The 19,938-nt window shown below is 24.0% G+C and overlaps 2 protein-coding genes across 2 annotated transcripts; one reads left to right on the top strand and one right to left on the bottom strand.

Annotated features, from left to right (window-relative positions):
• Positions 1-658: 658 nt before the first annotated feature.
• LOC145831571 (UDP-N-acetylglucosamine transferase subunit ALG14-like) lies at positions 659-10,015 on the bottom strand. The gene is made up of 4 exons (XM_082938870.1): positions 9,870-10,015; positions 9,004-9,169; positions 2,502-2,661; positions 659-1,548 (listed from the first exon to the last, which is right to left on the bottom strand). The coding sequence occupies exons 1-4, from the start codon at positions 9,997-9,999 to the stop codon at positions 1,363-1,365; spliced, it is 642 nt and encodes a 213-aa protein (XP_082794996.1). The 5' UTR covers positions 10,000-10,015; the 3' UTR covers positions 659-1,362.
• A 2,941-nt stretch (positions 10,016-12,956) lies between these two features.
• On the top strand, positions 12,957-14,681 carry LOC145832300 (uncharacterized). The gene is made up of 4 exons (XM_082939618.1): positions 12,957-12,961; positions 13,972-14,086; positions 14,177-14,297; positions 14,575-14,681. Exons 1-4 carry the CDS (start codon positions 12,957-12,959, stop codon positions 14,679-14,681), a joined length of 348 nt encoding a protein of 115 aa, XP_082795744.1.
• Positions 14,682-19,938: the final 5,257 nt, after the last annotated feature.

Here is a 19,938-nt window from a genome sequence, read left to right as displayed (position 1 = left end):
GCAGCAACTCGAGCAGTATAAACTTTAACAGAAACAGAATAGTTTTTTATTTGATAAAAATTAGTTTTACTTATTAAGAAATTGTAATTTTTTGCATTAAATATTTTTTTCAATAGTTAATTCAATATTTTTAGAAAACAAATACTTTGTTGCATTTACAATTTGATGTAGTTGTACTATAAAAAGAACTTGATTAGTTGAAAACAAAAGTTTTAAGTTTAAGGATTTTCTAAGTTCTCTGCAGCCCCTAACAAAAATATCACGCGACAACAAAAACTTAAATAAGCAATTTGTTTTATAAAGGGTTTACGTAAACTAAATTTTAGTAGTTCATTAAATTTTACTTTATTAAAAATCAAAGCATAAAACTAATAAAAAATTATTCTTAATTCATCATTTGTTTAACATTAATAAATGAGGTAAAAGGACAAACACGGCGTGTAAAAATCATAGATAAATAATAATATATCAAACATAAAAGCATTTTACTTTCTGTAAATTTAAGTTCTTACTACGGGATTAAAAAAAACAATACAGAAAGAAAAATAAGTACTAATTCATTTGTTTTAATTCAAAACTTCGATGAAAATTACGTTGTATTGATACATCTATAAGCTACATCTTTAGCTGTTTACAAAGAATAAAAATGGTGTACATCTTTTTTTTGTGTGTATTTAGATCTTTTATACACAATAAGTTACTGAATATTAAGTTTTTAAGTAAGTAAATAGTTATGAAATTATATTAAGTAATTGTAGTTTTCCTATAAAATTAGATGCATGTATACAGTATGAGGCACTATTTCAAAAATGTACTAAAATAGGTTTAAAAAGCAGCGAAAGATCTATAAACTTTTAAAGTACAACTATAAAAAAAAAATTTTAGTAGTTTATCATGTTTTTTGTTTAAATATGATATTGTTATTGTTGTTATTTTTTGTTGTGCAACTTTGGACTTAGACATCAAAACCTAAGGCGCTAATATAGAAGACACATAAAGAATAATATTAAAAGCAAATACTAAAGAGATATATAACTTTTTAATTGATAAATATATAGAAAATTAAATTAATTAAACAAAATACAATAACTTAAAAATTTAAATAAATAGAAACTTAGTACATAAAAAGACCAGTTATTGAGCTTAGTTTTAAATTATTCAAAAAAATAAATGTAGCTCAGTTTAATAAATTTATACTTTTTTAACATCAAAGACTGCATTAATAAATAATAATAATACTGCTTGAAACAACTACCAAGTACTATTGCACTAGAAAATTTATTTTTAGATTTTTTGAATAAATAAGCAAGCAAATCTACTTGAAAACATTTTTTTGTATAAAATTAAGAAAAAAAGCATAATTCATACAATTCTTCCACCTAAGTATAAACATCTTGGGTATTTTACAACCAGATCCTTCCAATGAACATAAAACTTGTTTGCTAATTTAAAGTGATACAAAATATTTCCACTCATTGACAATGTACTAACTCTACAGATACTCTCAACGAAAATGACGTCACAATTGGTGCAAGAAAGTCCAAAAAGCTGAAAAAGTATCATCACAATATTTATAAACGAAAATAAATTGACTATAAGAAGTTTTAAAATTTGTTTAATTCTTAAAATAAGTTCTAAACTTTAATTTATACAGTTTTGTTTGAGAGCACCCTTTTTATTCACATTATAAAAACATTAAAATTGTGACCTACTCAAATTATACAATTTAATAGATTTTTCTGAACTTGTTTTTACTAAAATAAATACATCAAATTTAGATTTAAAAAAATCAGATCTACTAACTTATTGTACTAGTATAAAAATTTTACAGAAAAAAAACATTTTGCTCCTACTTTTTACGTAATTAGATTGAATTTATAAGTTTTTATGAAAAATACAACTACATACAACTAAATTATTAAAATTTATTTTCTTTTTTTTAAGTTTGAAGACTAGGTGAGTAAAGTTTTAAATACTGGATACACCATAAACATATTTAAAGTTTATACTTATAAATCAATAAGTACATAACTCTTAAACTTTAAAGTAAAGTTTTAGTTTTAAGATATATGTCCAAGTACATACAAGTCTTAATTCTTGTTTATGTTATTCAATAAAGATTATACTAAAACATCAAGAAAATTATTGCTTGAAAAATAGTAGAAATGACTACTGATAAAACAATTTTTCTTGTCTTTTTTGTTTACCCATCCTTAACATATCTATTTTACTCTCTAGGTTTATACCCTTTTATCTTTATCAACGTATAAAAATTTTATACAGTAAAAAGCAAACTGTAGTTAAATTAATATCTGGAAAATAAGACTAGCGCATAAAATATGTGCTTTACTGTCCTAGCTGCCATAATTTTACCGAATTTCAACTACAATTAATCTTAATACAATAAGGTAATACACTGAAAACTCTACTTTTATATTTAAAGCCAAAAAGCACAAAAAGCATTACTTACAATTTTTTATACAAATCTAAAAGTTAGCTACCTTCATTAATTTAACAGCAATACAAACTGGAATGCAAGTTCCCGGCCCATTAATAAGCAACATGTTTGGGTTACATCTCCAAACAACAGGAAGTGTATACAAAAAAGAATAAAGTGTAAAAAAAATGCTGCTCAACCAAGACTGACCAACCTCTCTGCACCTGTTTTAAGTATATATATTGTTTTGATATATACTTTTGATTTATTTAAGATCAACAATTAGAGCTCTGAACGTAAGGAGAAAAATACAAGTTTAATATTTCAAACAGCTTGTTTAAAAAAAAATATCTCTCCCTATAGAGCTTTTATATTTTTAAAAGAAATTAAATTAAAGAAAATCTATAAAAACATTAACGCTTAAATTAAACTTAAAATTTATTAATATAATTTGTAAGATTAAGCTAAGTCTTAATGTCTTTATATTTGTTTGTTTTAATTTTTCAAAAATTTTCTATAACTTATAACTTAATAAAGGGAAAAATAATTTTTTGTTAATAAATTCTTTTAAAAACTTAATTACTAAAAATAATATGCAACCTGTAATTTTTCAAAATACATGGAAATTATTTTTAATTTTCTTTTTTATTACTTTAGATAGCTATGCGTATAGAAAAAACTATTTTAAAACGTTTCAAGTTTAAAATTAATAATATGTTATTTATTCAGAACTGAAATTACTTAAAGTTAAAATATTAATTAACTAAACTAAAATGTTTTTTTTGCCATAGAGGGTTGCTTTTTTTTTAGAACAACTAATATTTGCCCTAACTTTAAAGCTCAAGTTATTTACTATTAAAAACTAATTGAATTTTGAGCCATAGTCAGATTATTAAAAGGTTCAGGATGTATAGAGAAATAATATTACATAAAAAAGAATTTAAACATTTAATAATTCAGTAAAAACTAATCATTTACTTAATTCTTAAGCAATTAACCTTATTTTTTAAAGAATGTGTCCTTGCATTGTCAGAAAAATACCTTTAATATCTTTAAAAAATCAGTGTATGACCAAAAGCTAAGAAGTATTAGTTATTGTTTATTAGACAAAAATAAAATTGAACACTATACCGTGTATTTTTATCAGTTTAAAACTAGACTTTAAATCTTAAAAAAGATTGCTTAAAAACTGTACCAGAAAATATATTTTTAATATAATAGTTTTTTCTTTGGTCCTTTTTTACAAGAAACTTTTTAAACTCTTTCTGACTTTGAACCATGTATCTCAAAAAATAAATTGCATTTTTTAAATAGTAAAAACTGACTGCTAGCTAGGTAAAAATCTTTAAAATGATTTCAACAACAAACACTTTAACCGTTTTTAGGGTCTTAAACTTTTAGTTGTATTTAACAATGATAGAAACATAAATTTTTATTACTTTATATTAAAAAATTTATATACTTTTTAAAATATTTCAATATGTAATGTATGTAATAGAAAAAATAAAACTATAACAAAGTTGAATTCACTAGTTAAAATACCAGTTTGCTAACTTTAACCTATACTTAGTTTATTGACATTATTTACCCTGATTAGCTTATGCGGTAGGACTTTTTATGGGTAGTATTTTATGGGCACTACTTTATGTGTAGAATTGCTGCAATCAATTCTGCCTATAATTTGATGTGATGTCATTAACATTATGTGTAGTATTTACATGTTGCTGCAATTAAGTTGCTGCAATTAAATGAAAAATAAAATACTGTCCAGGCCTTATATAAATATTATGGATAGTTTTTGTTGTTTTAAATTTATAAACAAACAAGTAAAAAAAACTTGAATACACATAAACCAATTGTTTGATTTATTTGTACATTTATTTAAATTTTATTTTGTAAACTAACAGAAGTATAGGCTAGACTTATTAAAAGATTATGGATGTGTTTTTCATTTAACATTTAATAAAGAAAAAAAACTTGAATACACTTAAACCAATTGTTTGATTTAAAAGTATATTTATGTAATTTATATTTTTTATATTAACAGAAGTAATGGCTTGGCATATTACAAATATTTTGAAAAAAAAAATTATTTAAGACTTTATAAACAAAATAAAAAAATTAAAATTGAACACACATAAACCAATTGTTTGACTTGTAGTTGTATATATGTAATTTATATTTAGTAAACTTATAAAAGTACTGGTTTGCTCTTATGTGTACTATTTTATGGGCACTATTTTATGTGTAGAATTGCTGCAATCAATTCTGCCTATAATTTGATGTGATGTCATTAACATTATGTGTAGTATTTACATGTTGCTGCAATTAAGTTGCTGCAATTAAATGAAAAATAAAATACTGTCCAGGCCTTATATAAAGATTATGGATAGTTTTTTAGTTTTAAATTTATAAACAAACAAATAAAAAAACTTGAATACACATAAACCAATTGTTTGATTTATTTGTACATTTATTTAAATTTTATTTTGTAAACTGAAAAAGTAGTGGCTAGACTTATTAAAAGATTATGGATAATTTTTTTTTAAGATTTAATAAAGAAAAAAAACTTGAATACACTTAAACCAATTGTTTGATATAAAATTACATTTACTTAATTTATGTTTTTTATATTAACAAAAGCAATGGCTTGGCATATTATAAATATTTTGAAATTTTTATTTATTTAAGATTTTATAAACAAAATAAAAAAATTAAAATTGAACACACATAAACCAATTGTTTGATTTATAGTTGTATATATGTAATTTATATTTAGTAAACTTATAAAAGTAGTGGTTTGCTCTTATGTGTACTATTTTATGGGCACTATTTTATGTGTAGAATTGCTTCAATCAATTATATTCAATGGGTTGTATTTAGATGTTGCTGCAACTAAGTGAAAATTAAAATACTTTCTAAGCCTTATATAAATATTATGGATAGTTTTTGTAGTTTTAAATTTATAAACAAACAAATTAAAAAAAACTTGAATACACATAAACAAATAGTTTGATTTATTTGTACATTTATTTAAATTGTATTTTGTAAACTAACAGAAGTAGTGGATAGACTTATTAAAAGATTATGGATAATTTTTTTATGTAATATTTAATAAATAAAAAAAGCTTGAACACATTTAAACCAATTGTTTGATTTAAAAGTAGACAGTATTTTATTTTTACTTAATTGCAGCAACATCTAAATACTACCCATAATTTAAATGAAATCACATAAGTTAATTGAAGCAATTCTACACATAAAAGAGTGCCCATAAAATAGTACACATAAGGCGAAACCACTACTTCTATAAGTTTACTAAATGTAAATTACATATATACAACTATAAATCAAACCATTGGTTTATGTGTGTTAAATTTTAATTTTGTATATAAAATCTTAAGTAAAGAAATATTTATAATATTTATAATATACCAAGCCATTACTTCTGGTAGTATAAAAATATAAATTACATAAATATACTTTTAAATCAAACAATTGGTTTAAGTGTAATCAAGCTTTTTTTTTCTTTATTAAATCTTAAATAAAAAAATTATCCATAGTCTTTGAATAAGTTTAGCCACTACTTCTGTTAGTTTACAAAATACAATTTAAATAAATGTACAAATAAATAAAACTATTGGTTTATGTGTATTCAAGTTTTTTTATTTGTTTGTTTATAAAATTAAAACTACAAAAACTATCCATAATATTTATATAAGGCCTGGACTGTATTTTATTTTTATTTAATTACAGCGATATCTAAATACTACCCATAATTTAAATGAACTCATATAAAACTATGGGCATAATTGATTAAAGCAGTTCTACACATAAAATAGTGCCCATAAAATAGTACACATAAGAGCAAACCAGTACTTTTATAAGTTTACTAAATATAAATTACATATATACAACTACAAGTCAAACAATTGGTTTATGTGTGTTCAATTTTAATTTTTTTATTTTGTTTATAAAGTCTTAAATAATTTTTTTTTTCAAAATATTTGTAATATGCCAAGCCATTACTTCTGTTAATATAAAAAATATAAATTACATAAATATACTTTTAAATCAAACAATTGGTTTAAGTGTATTCAAGTTTTTTTTCTTTATTAAATGTTAAATGAAAAACACATCCATAATCTTTTAATAAGTCTAGCCTATACTTCTGTTAGTTTACAAAATAAAATTTAAATAAATGTACAAATAAATCAAACAATTGGTTTATGTGTATTCAAGTTTTTTTATTTGTTTGTTTATAAATTTAAAACTAAAAAACTATCCATAATATTTATATAAGGCCTGGACAGTATTTTATTTTTCATTTAATTGCAGCAACTTAATTGCAGCAACATGTAAATACTACACATAATGTTAATGACATCACATCAAATTATAGGCAGAATTGATTGCAGCAATTCTACACATAAAATAGTGCCCATAAAATACTACCCATAAAAAGTCCTACCCTAGCTTATGAAGTACCTCTCACGAGTTAGTAACAATACTTGAAAGTCCCATTTTTGAAACTAAAGCCTACTTTAAGTCACTGTTAACAAGCCTGAGTCAGATAAGAAAAAGGATAAATTAAAAGTTTTAAACTAAATAAAGCAGTAGTAACTATATTATGCACATTTTACCTTTTAGCTTTAACATTATAAAGTTAAGTTAAGTATAAAGCATCAGGTAAATAAGAATGAAAAAAAAATCAACACAGTGGGCCCAAATCGCTTTTAATTAGAAATAAGGAATGAATTTTCTCAAAAATCAATATTTATGATATGATTTGATATAAGGAAATGATAAAAAATAAAATGTAAATATAATTTTACTAACAGTCAGTGGCAATTTTTTTTCTGCAGAACAATAAATATGTGGAACAAGTTACCGCAGGATGTTGTTTTGTGTGGAAGAGTGGAACATTTTCGATTAAAACTTAAAAAAATAGATTTAAATAATATAAACACCAGTAAAATACAGTGATTATCGATTAAAAACTCATTATAATGATGGTTTGAAGTAATTTTTATTTACTTATTTTAAAGTATTAGTATCACTAAGAATATTTTTTCTTCCCTACGCCTTCCCCCTACAGATTATAAATTGTTATACATAATTATTGTAAATGTGTAATCTTTTATAGTCAATACATAAGTTTATATATGGAAATTTATTTTGTTTTGTTTTTTGTGCATACTAAGTTATATTTGATCATACAGGACTATTTGTTTGTATTTTTTTTTTTACTATGTTATGTTTAGTTTTTTAATTTTCATTGAATGTAATTTGTTTGTTTGTTTTTTCGTGTGTATTGTTTAAGCGGCTGAGGTTTTAATGCCCGAGTCCATTTTCGCACAATAAACTCCAATAATTATAATAGTAATAAATCTTTACAAATACTTGATTTTTATGTAGTCTAAGGTTGTATCTGCTGAATTTTCAAAACTTAATTTCAATAGAATAAAAGTTTTTGGACTTTAAGTAGTAGCTCTTTTGCTCTATACATTTTTATTGTTAATAGTAACTTTGTTTAAAAAATTAAAATAAAGCAAATTAAACTTATATGATTATTCAATTTCGCTTTTTAACATCTAGTAGGTGTTTAGTAGATAATAAAAATAAAGTTTTAATAATAAAAAAGAATTCTTTTTACTAAAACTATTCAATTGAAAATTTTTTTAAAGAATCTATATGGTGTTTTGGGAAAAATTGCTGGCAAATTCTTTTTAGAATCCTTCTTATAAAAAGTCAGGTAGGTGGATGATAATTTTTTAGTGTTTTTTAGTCTACTAAACCTGGGGCTTTTAAAATTTGTTCATATATGTTATCCACCTACCCAGAATTTTTGTTATCTAAAAAAACTTTATAGATTTACTGATTTTAAAAATGTCGATAAAAATAAGCAGAAAAAACATCTTTGTTTTTAGTCTTAACAAAAAAAAATTGTAATTTTTTTAATATTTTTTATTTATTTAACAATTCTTTAAAGTATCTTTTCTGAACTCTGAAAAAGTAATAAAATACTTTTATGTTGAAGTAGTTTTTAAACAGCATTAATTTTCTACTTAAAAAGACATCAAATTTGAATTAATTAAAAACCCTTCAAATTTCCTCAATCCAAGTGACATAATTTTAGTTATACTTATATAGATGGAATTTTTTAGTTCAGTTTGAAGCACTAAATGCGCAAGAATCTTGGCTTTCTACCCACAAATTTTTAAGGAGATTTTCAATTTATTTATGCTATTTCCAGTTTCGCACTGTGTGCTAATAGAGTCCAGATGAACATTGAATAAAAGTTATTAAACTACAAAAAAATATAATTGTTTGAGGTTTTACAAATTAATCAAACTAGCCAAAATCAAGTATAAAACATCAAACTAATCTGAGTTAGTAGTATCCCTAAATAAATTTGTGTAATCGTTCTACTATGTTAGTCTACAAAAAAAAAATTCTAAACAAAAAGTTTAAACAAAAATGTTTTAACTAAAAAAATAGATAAAGTTCAAAGTAGTGACATTATTATTGTTTAAAAACTTATTATTTTAAGTAAACAATTTTACCTAGGAATTGTAATAATTCTATAACTTGAATTCTTTTTTTCTTCTTCAAAAGCTCTAATCTTGTTTGAACTCATTCTGTCTGTATTTGCAACTATATAGTTTACTTGACTGATATTTTTATTAGGAAGTGATTTCAACATTCTAAGAAGTTCTGTTGTATGTCCACCTAAAAAATATCAATAAAATTTTAACAACTAAACATCATTCTATCTCCTACTAAACTTGATATCTGATAATTATGTTTTAGGACTTACTAGAAGTAATACATTTTTTAAAGTTTACTCTATCTATTATTAAACACTTAAGATAGGATTAAAAAGTTTTTGTTTATCTTGTACGTAAAAAAATTACAATATTTAGAAATTTTATGTTTTTTAAATAACTTGAATAAAAAACCATCAAAAAAATTCTTAAAAATAAGACTAACTATAATAATACTATTAAGTAGATCTAAAATAAATATAAATGTAAATACAAAATTTGGTGATTTGGTGTAGAATACAAAATTTATAAACATAAAAATTTATCTACAGTTTTTTATAAAGAACAAATAAAAAACAATTACTTTTCCATATAATGTGATAAAATAAATAAAATCAAGCAACTTTACTATTTTGTTATTTTTAACACATTATCCAAAAAGTATAGATGTTTATTTTTAATTGTTATAAAAAAAATAATTTTACATCAAGGTTTTGTTTTTATAAAAGAATCCTACTTATACTCATTCAAAATACTTGATAAATAAGTAAAACCATTTTGTAAATTTTAAATGAAGATACATTTAAATTAAGATGTGAGTAAATAAGTTTAAAAAATAATAATTTAAGAGTAACAATAAAAACTAAATTTAAAATATCAAAAACCTGATCCTGCAACAGCTAAAACATTCAAAGCAGTACTTTTTGATTTTTTGTTTTGGACAAAAAAGAGTATGCATAACCACACTGATATGAAAAGCAATGATGACAGTACACAAAAAATCAAATACATCATTAGCCTTATGGGCTATTTTTCTGTGTGAACAATAAAAGAATATAACAAATTCTTATAAATAACAAGCACTACTGTATTTATATTACTAGTTGTTTTTCAATTAGTTATTAAGGGAATGGGGGTAGTTATTTTTATATTATTTATTGTTTTATAAGCGACTAAGCTAATTTTCACCATTTATTAAAACTAAAAGAGTTTTGATAACTTCATAGGTTCTAGTCCTTATACGAGACACAAATTAAAAACAGAAAAGAAGACTTTTTTGTAAAATAGTCTGTCTCTTTTTTGTTTGTTTATATTTTTGAGAATTTTTTTATTTCTTTTAACAGATTTATTTAAATATTTTCAAGATCATATCATTTGCAAAAGAATAAAAGATATATACTTGTTATACTTAAGTAATATACTTGTAATTGTTCAACTTTAAAAAAATTATTACAGATGTTTGTTAAACTCTAGCTGATCAGGGTAGTAAGCTATGGAATTAAAATATTCATTGACTTAAAAGATCAGAACTATGATGGAAAGTTCCAGGCTGGATAAAGAAACAATTTAAATAAAAATCAATCGGAGAAAAAAACATAAACACGCTGTACAATTGTTTTTTTTTTCATAATTTATAAATAACTGCTCTTAATTACTTTTCTTTTAAGCTGGAAAATATTGGATATGTTAGACATATGTCATTTTTCTAGACTAGATTGTAATAATTTTATCAGTTATTTTCAAATTAGCAGATAACAAAGCAACAAAATTGCAAAAGTTCAGTTTTTTCTTATTCTCAAGTGTAAATAAATACTTGTTAAAACTATTTTTGAGTGTCCAACTTTAATATTTTTAGCAATTTTAACATGATCAACATCAAAAAATAATGAGTAATAACTTTTTTGTAATAAAGAGTTTAAATTGCTCTGAACCTCTTGAGACCTCATCACACATTGACGTGGCGTGTACCCTAGAATATGGTTGCCACTGATCAAGCTGAGAAAAATTTCCTGACTATTTAGCAAAATTTTCCTGACTTTTCTAAATCAAACTCTTAAATTAACCTTATTCTAAAATATATAATCTAACACTTGAAACTATATAGAGCTTTCAATCTAATTTTAATACAGGTTAAAAACAACATATTTTTTGCTGAATTCTGTTATCAAACTTACAGTACATCACTTAAACCATCTGTGTATGATTGATGTTTGTAATAAACAGCTCTATCAGCAAAATACTTGTATTATTTTACCATATGAACACAGCTTGTCTGAAAGAGACACAACTTTTTAGCATTTCCTAGCATAAATATATCTAGATAAACAAACGACATATAAGGAACTTTTACAATTGAAACCTTAAATCAATAAGGAACTTTCACAACTCAAACCTTAAAACAATAACGAACTTTTACAGTTAAAACATTAAAACAATAGAGAACTTAATCAAATACTGTTTTTTAAATGTATGTACTACAATTTATTTTCTCTGTTTTTTTATTAGCAATTCAACCTCTTCATCTAATGAAGATATGGTTTCCTTCATCTGAACTGCATTCCGCTTCATTTTCTTGGCAATTAAAATCATTTGCTACACTTTATTTAAATCGCTCTCAATTGCTGCCCCTACACTTGTTGATGAGAATCTTTCTCTAAATCAAGCCACAACTTGTGGGCTTCATTTTGTTTCTTTTGGCACTCATTAATTTATACTTTCATATATAAAATATTTCCTCTAATCATTTAGTATAAAATTTGTAACAAATAAATATACTCTTATTTAATTAAAACTTAAGTTACTCTACAAAAAATACAAATAATAAGTAAATTTAATCTTGGTATGTACCTCTCTTATAACTTATTTTATAAATTTAATCAACTTTGAAAAAATTATAAAGAGGTTAAGTATACAAAACTTGTTACATAAAATACTAAACTAACTGCTTAGTTATAAAGAACTAAATTATTTACTTTAACAAAAAACACTTTGATTCTAAAATTATGCTAGATAAACTTTTGTGTATTTATCACAGTTTCACTATGGAAGTGTCCTTGCTACAGATCATCAATGCTAAAAAGCTTATTAAATCTGCTTGTTCAAGTAGAGTACTTGTTCAGTATGTTAATAGAAAATTTTTGCAGTTTTGTAAAGGATATTTTAGTAATTTATACCAGATGAAGGCATTTGAAATAAAATTAAATATTTTTGTAAATTTCTAGGAAAATTTTGGAATTTTTCCCTTACTTTAAAGGACTATTAATTAATTTGTACCATTTGAAGGCTTTGGAAAACAAGGAATTTTGTAAATTTAAACTGACAAAATCTGACTTTTTTTAAATCTTATCAAATTTCCTGACTTTTCTTGACTTTTTTTCAAAACCCCCCATTTTTTCCTGACTTTTCCTGACTTTTGTCATTCTTTAAATTTTTCTTGACTATTCCTGGTTTCCTGACTTTTCTGACCGAGTGGCAACCCTGCTAGAACTGTTTGAGTTCATTAGTAGAGTATTTTATTCAATACTGAGTTCACACTGAAACACCAATGTTAAAATAAATTTAAATAACTCTTCAAGTTTCTTTACTGCTTAGCTGCTACAGTTCCATTTATTTGTTTAGTAATTAAAGTCATTGTATCTTAAAGTGTTAACAGCATATTTTATACAAATTAAGTAAGAAATTATCTTTGAAACTGTGTGGCATGATGACATAAGGATCCCATTGGCAGCAATGAAATCTCTTAGAGCTTAACATTACAAGATCAAATCCCAATGGTCAACACATTTACAAAACAAAAACTTATTTTATAAGATTTATTTGTTATCTAAATTTTCATTATGAGTAAACTTAAAATTTTCTGTCAGTTTTTAAAAAAATATTGTAAGTAACGTGGTGAGAATTAAATTATAATTTAAGTACTATTTATAATTAGACATGCGTCAAATCCAAAACATGTTTTCTTTGTTACTAGCATGAAGTTTTCGTGATATTCAATATTAAAACAATTAGATATTCTATAAAACCTAGCACAAAACATTCAATTCTAAGTAAAAAACAAGTCGATACTTATACTTGTCTGACAACATTGAAACTTTGTATTTAAGTTCTTAAAGGTATTATTTAAAAGGCAATTTTTTTAATTTTTGCTATTTGGCCGTTTTTTATCAGCAGTGACATTTTTATTACAGTGATTTTTCATTGTACGTTAAAATGTTTATACACAGCTTCATTTCATACATTAAATTTAAAACAAGTCGATACTTATACTTGTCTGACAACATTGAAACTTTGTATTTAAGTTCTTAAAGGTATTATTTAATAGGCAATTTTTTTTAATTTTTGCTATTTGGCCGTTTTTTATCAGCAGTGACATTTTTAATACAGTGATTTTTCATTGTACGTTAAAATGTTTATACACAGCTTCATACATTAAATTTAAAACAAGTCGATACTTATACTTTTCTGACAACATTGAAACTTTGTATATAAGATCTTAAAGGTATTATTTAATAGGCAATTTTTTTTAATTTTTGCTATTTGGCCGTTTTTTATCAGCAGTGATATTTTTATTACAGTGATTTTTCATTGTACGTTAAAATGTTTATACACAGCTTCATACATTAAATTTAAAACAAGTCGATACTTATACTTGTCTGACAACATTGAAACTTTGTATTTAAGTTCTTAAAGGTATTATTTAAAAGGCAATTTTTTTTTAATTTTTGCTATTTGGCCGTTTTTTATCAGCAGTGACATTTTTAATACAGTGATTTTTCATTGTACGTTAAATTGATTATACACAGCTTCATACATTAAATTTAAAACAAGTCGATACTTATACTTTTCTGACAACATTGAAACTTTGTATTTAAGTTCTTAAAGGTATTATTTAAAAGGCAATTTTTTTTTAATTTTTGCTATTTGGCCGTTTTTTATCAGCAGTGACATTTTTATTACAGTGATTTAAACTTTTTTTTATTAACATAGGCAACAAGTTAAGAACGACGCACAGTTATTGAATGTGGTCAGTGAGTTAAAAGCTGTTGGAATAAGTCACAACAGACAAGAAGACTGTTCAAGTTGTGGACTACATGTACTCGAGGTAAAAATGAAGTTTCTAATTAGTCTAAAACAAACTAGAGGAAACCAATGTTACTTGATAATGAATTGTTCATTTAATTTAAATATACAGGCTGCAGAAGAAATACTCTCAAGTCTTCCATTATTTCCATCAGAAATAAAGCTGACAACTGGTGTTGAAGAAAATTATTACAAAAGATTAGAAGTAGCAACGAGATTAATAAGGGAAGGAGGTAAATTATTTGTTACTAAACTTTATTCTGTTTTTTAGTATCACATGATTTCAAAATTAACTAGAACTTTATTTACATTAATCAATACGAATGCTTGTAATATTTGCAAAAAATACCACCCACCTGCAACAACAGTTGGCAGGCTAAAAAAGAAAGAAAAAATTAATTGGGTAACCAAAATTTTGCTATTATATACGTTTATATATGATCCAAACTACTTACCAGTTTAGACTATTATTTTCTTAATTATATAATAATAGAGTTTTTATAATTTTAGTTAGAATGTGGAAATTGTGGCCAGTGGTACCATGTATGCTGCTTGGGGTTTTCTTTAAAAACGTACAATATTGTGAAAAAACAAAAGTTCATCTGCGATTTGTGTAGTTATTCAGTTTTGTTAGAAAGTTGTGAAGAGTTTTAAGCTTTGTTTAAAAAAATCATCATATTTTTTCATTATTTATTGTTTTAATTTCTATAAAAAGTTTTTATGAACAACTTTTTTTTTTTTTTGATTTTTTATTTAGTTTAAAGATGCGTACAACCAAAGTTGCTATAAACGTAATTTTAATTACTTTATATGCTTTTCGTTTGTTTAACGATAAAATTTTTGAATTAGGTAAAACTTTTTATTTTTCCAATAAACACTAGTTTTGCCGAACATATCGTGAATTACAAAAATTCATTTTTATTAACCAAATGTTTTCAAATTTCATTATTATTTTTTTCTTTTTTTTCTTTAATTTAGCAATAAAATAGTAAAATACTTGTATCTTTTGTATGGTAAAATATAAAAACTTTGTTAAAGTTTAACAACAATGTTTTTTAAACCTAGTTTACTTATATTTAGTCTAAATTTTGATAGATGTTATCAGTGAAGTCACGGGGTGCAGTATGCAGTGCAAAGCAACATAAACTGCTTTAAAAAGTTAAATCGCTTAATTAGGCCTTCTAATTTTCTTAAGAATAAACATTATAGTAGATGTAATTTAAGTAGTTTCATTAAATTATTACATCTAAACGGCTAAAAATTAGCTAAAAACGTTTCGAACTTAGTATATTCAAATAAAAAGTTTTAATCCAACGAAGAAAGTTTTAGTTAAAATGTATTGTATTAGAAATATCACTGCTCATAAATATCAGTCAAATAACAAAAATTAAGAAATTAAATAATACCTTTAAGAACTTAAATACAAAGTTTTAATGTTGTCAGACAAGTATAAGTATCGACTTGTTTTAAATTTAATGTATGAAGCTGTGTATAAACATTTTAACGTACAATGAAAAATCACTGTAATAAAAATGTCACTGCTGATAAAAAACGGCCAAATAGCAAAAATTAAAAAAATTGCCTTTTAAATAATACCTTTAAGAACTTAAATACAAGGTTTCAATGTGGTCAGACAAGTATAAGTATCGGCTTGTTTTAAATTTAATGTATGAAGCTGTGTATAAACATTTTAACGTACAATGAAAAATCACTGTAATAAAAATGTCACTGCTGATAAAAACCGGCCAAATAGCAAAAATTAAAAAAAATTGCCTATTAAATAATACCTTTAAGAACTTAAATACAAAGTTTCTATGTTGTCAGAAAAGTATAAGTATCGACTTGTTTTATATTTAATGTATGAAACTGTGTATAATCAATTTAACGTACAATGAAAATCACTGTATTAAAAATGTCACTGCTGATAAAAACCGGCCAAATAGCAAAAATTAAAAAAAATTGCCTATTAAATAATACCTTTAAGAACTTAAATACAAAGTTTCAATGTTGTCAGAAAAGTATAAGTATCGACTTGTTTTAAATTTAATGTATGAAGCTGTGTATAATCAATTTAACGTACAATGAAAATCACTGTATTAAAAATGTCACTGCTGATAAAAAACGGCCAAATAGCAAAAATTAAAAAAAATTGCCTATTAAATAATACCTTTAAGAACTTAAATACAAAGTTTCAATGTTGTCAGAAAAGTATAAGTATCGACTTGTTTTAAATTTAATGTATGAAGCTGTGTATAACCAATTTAACGTACAATGAAAAATCACTGTATTAAAAATGTCACTGCTGATAAAAAACGGCCAAATAGCAAAAATAAAAAAAAATTGCCTATTAAATAATACCTTTAAGAACTTAAATACAAAGTTTCAATGTTGTCAGAAAAGTATAAGTATCGACTTGTTTTAAATTTAATGTATGAAGCTGTGTATAACCAATTTAACGTACAATGAAAAATCACTGTATTAAAAATGTCACTGCTGATAAAAAACGGCCAAATAGCAAAAATTAAAAAAATTGCCTTTTAAATAATACCTCTAATAACTTAAATACAAAGTTTCAATGTTGTCAGACAAGTATAAGTATCGACTTGTTTTTTACTTAGAATTGAATGTTTTGTGCTAGGTTTTATAGAATATCTAATTGTTTTAATATCGAATATCACGAAAACTTCATGCTAGTTTCTTTGTTTTGCACTGTTGATTGCACAAGTTGCTTAAATGATGGACTATTTGATGGTTAAATTTTTTTGCTATATTTTTTTTTTAATGTGACTTAATTTGCAGATATTTCTTCTTAATCATTGAACATTAAGGGCATAGGGGGGTAAACACCCTTTTTTGGTTTTTTATCTTATTTTAAATAGTTTTTACTAAGCTACAAGATGCTTTTTAGAGATTTAAAAAATTCAAAATAATTTTTGAGATATAGCCGGTCAAAGTTGGAGGCAACAATAGGAACCTTATGGGAGGCGCAAACTAAAACAGCAAATAACTAGAAATTACTAAAAATCTAGCTCCTCCTACGTTTTTTGAAATAACTACCTTAAGTTTTCAGGAAATGTTCCTTGCAATATTTAGAAAATTCTGTCGGAACTGAATTTAAAAAAATTAAAAAATAAAAATTTTATAACAAAAAAACTAAAAAAAAATTTTTTTTTTTTGTTTATTTTTTATATAATTTTTTTATCTTTTGATTTTTTAAAAATTCCTTCCGACAGATTTTTTTAAATATATCAAGGAACATTTCCTGAAAATTTGAGGTATTTATCTCAAAAAACTTAGGAGCAGATAGATTTTTAGTGAAATAGTCTATTTTTGCTGTTTTAGTTTGCGCCTCCCATAAGGTTCCTATTGTTGCCTCTGACTTTGACCGACTATATCTCAAAAATTATTTTGAATTTTTTAAATCTGCAAAAAGCATCTTGTAGCTTAGTAAAAACTATATAAAATAAGAAAAAAAACCAAAAAAGGGTGTTTACCCCCCTATGCCCTTAAGTTAAGTTAAAAAGATTAGCTAGAAACTAAGAATTACAAGTATGAAAACTTAAAAATATGTTTTAGGGGAATTTCCTTAAACTGTATTAATTTATTTGTTATTTAATTGCAACTTTTGTGTCGGCTGCAAAATCAAGGCAGTGCATATTGGTCAGCCGCAGTTAATAGGTTTTAGAGGGCTAGTAAACTTAAAATTCAGTCTGAATTAAATTTTTAGTTTAAATATAGCGTTCTTAAACGTTTTTAAAAACATTTTTTTAATGAACTTAGTACTCAAAGAATTTTATTTTTAAGTTTCGAAACCAAATCATATACTGATTTTATTTTTACAACATCAGAAAACTGTAGCTTTACATTTTTTTTTCGTCAAAATAAAAATAATTTTTCAAAACTGTTTATTTTCAAAATATTTTTTGGTAATTTTTAAATATGATTTTTAGCTAAATTGTTTCAACTGTAACTGTTTGACTAAACAGTTGATTTACAAATTACTAAAAATGTTTTTCTGTTATCTTATCGGGTTTATTCTAGGTTTTCTAAATTTCTTTATCGTTTTTAAAAGTATAAGTATTTTGGTCTATTTTCATTTTAGATTAAGTTTAAGGCAAAAAGTGTCATAAATAGTATAACAACTTTGAAAAAGATAATGTAAAGTGTAAAGGTAATTAAAATGTGCTATTTTATAACTTTTTTTTTAATTACATGATTTTTTTAATCTAATTTTTTCTAAAGACTTTAGATTGGTTAATTTTGACTGCAAATTATTTTTTTTCTAATTATGTAATTTTTGTAATTAGAAGATTTTTATGTTGAACATACAACTTTTCTGTAAAAAATCTTATCAAACTACTTCATTTTTGACGTAGTTTTTTAGAAAGTAAAAACTTAGTTTTACATAACAACCTGTACAAATCATGGACGTTAAAAGGTATCTGTGGTGTGCGACTCGATAACCGAAAGGTTTTTCGTGCACCAGATCCTAGGACCAAACTTTTTGAGCACGTTTTTGTCGTTCAATAAAATATACTTGATAAAAGATATTTAATACATAAATATGAATTTTCAGTTAACTATTTTAAAAGAAAACCATATTCAATCACTTTTTTATTACGTATATTCCAGTGTTGTCAGGGGTCACACGGAAAAACAGGAAACCAGTCAAAACACGCCCCTGTTCAAATGTTTCCGTAATTTCTAGAATAACTTTCAAAAGTTTTCTCGTAATATCTATAAAAGTTTCAAAATTAACTTCAAATACATCTAAAATGTTTTATTGTTTTTTTGATTTCATCACTAACTCAAGAATATTTAAAGTAAGTTTTAAATTTTACTGTATTTAAATTTCAAAAACTTCTTAAAATATCTAGTGTAAACTTCAAATGTTTTTTATTAAAGCACCCTTTAGTAATCTACCTTATGCATAACAATATGATCCGTCAAGATCCGTATAGTTTTTTTTAAAATAGGATCCGGCCGAATCCAGATACAAAAAGACACCGGTTCCATATCCGGATAGTTGAATCTGTTAGATCACTAAAATTAAAGATATACGGCAAATTATTTATAAAAACACAAAACTTCTACTTTTACAAGATTAATAAATAATAAGGCTATAAATTAACAATCGTCTATAACAAGATAATAGGACAACTTTAAACTAATTTCGTGATAAATTTAGTAAACAAGATAAAAAATGTATTTTTAAAACTTTAAAAAAAGGGTCAACTATTTCACACAAAGGTTATTTTTATATTAAGTTTTCTTTAAGTATTTCTTACCTTGTGTGAATGTTATCTAAGTTTGATTTGAAAAAAAAAACGCTCAAATGATCGTACGCTATTGTAAACGTAGTTTTTCTACTTTAAATTTAGGCTGTCTAGATTCATTTGATTATAGATTTTTTGATCATTAATTAAAAAACGAAACCAAATTTATTTATTTCCATCTAAACATGAGAGCTAAAAAGTGAGGTGTAAGAAAAAATAATCTAAATACAATTTATTAGTTAATTTTTAAAATAAACTTACAAACTAACACAATAAACATATTCAGAAAAGCATATGAAACTATCTTTATTTAAAGTCAACAAAAAGTATATAACTTATAATTAAAAAACTTAGTATCTTTCTCTAAACATAGCAGACTTAAAGTCCTTTTTATGGCTTAAAAAAGCTTGTGTTACTAGGTAAAAAATTTAATTATTTTTAATCAAAGGTACATAAGTAAGACTACTGTATTCAACTCAAACTAAACGGTTAAGTTTATTGACAAGTTATCTGTTATAGCTTTTTTCAAACTATCATAAATTTTAAATTACTTTTAAGTGAAAAACGTTTAAGTATCTTTACTTTTTTAAAGTTATAG

Source organism: Thalia democratica, chromosome 3, assembly GCF_965202585.1.
Source record: "Thalia democratica chromosome 3, ktThaDemo2.hap1.1, whole genome shotgun sequence".
Taxonomy (NCBI): domain Eukaryota; kingdom Metazoa; phylum Chordata; class Thaliacea; order Salpida; family Salpidae; genus Thalia; species Thalia democratica.
The sequence above is the reverse complement of the archived record's forward strand: the minus strand, read 5'-3'. Positions and strand labels throughout refer to the sequence as shown.

Excerpts from the sequence above, each read along its gene's own strand:
- LOC145831571 (XM_082938870.1), bottom strand. The coding sequence starts at position 9,999 with ATGATGTATTTGATTTTTTGTGTACTGTCATCATTGCTTTTCATATCA. Across the intron at positions 9,170-9,869 it reads TTTAGCTGTTGCAGGATCAG|GTGGACATACAACAGAACTT; the intron begins GTTTTTGATATT and ends GATATTTTTTAG. Across the intron at positions 2,662-9,003 it reads AGAATTATTACAATTCCTAG|GTGCAGAGAGGTTGGTCAGT; the intron begins GTAAAATTGTTT and ends TACTTAAAACAG.
- LOC145832300 (XM_082939618.1), top strand. Across the intron at positions 14,087-14,176 it reads GTGGACTACATGTACTCGAG|GCTGCAGAAGAAATACTCTC; the intron begins GTAAAAATGAAG and ends TTAAATATACAG. Across the intron at positions 14,298-14,574 it reads GAGATTAATAAGGGAAGGAG|TTAGAATGTGGAAATTGTGG; the intron begins GTAAATTATTTG and ends TTATAATTTTAG.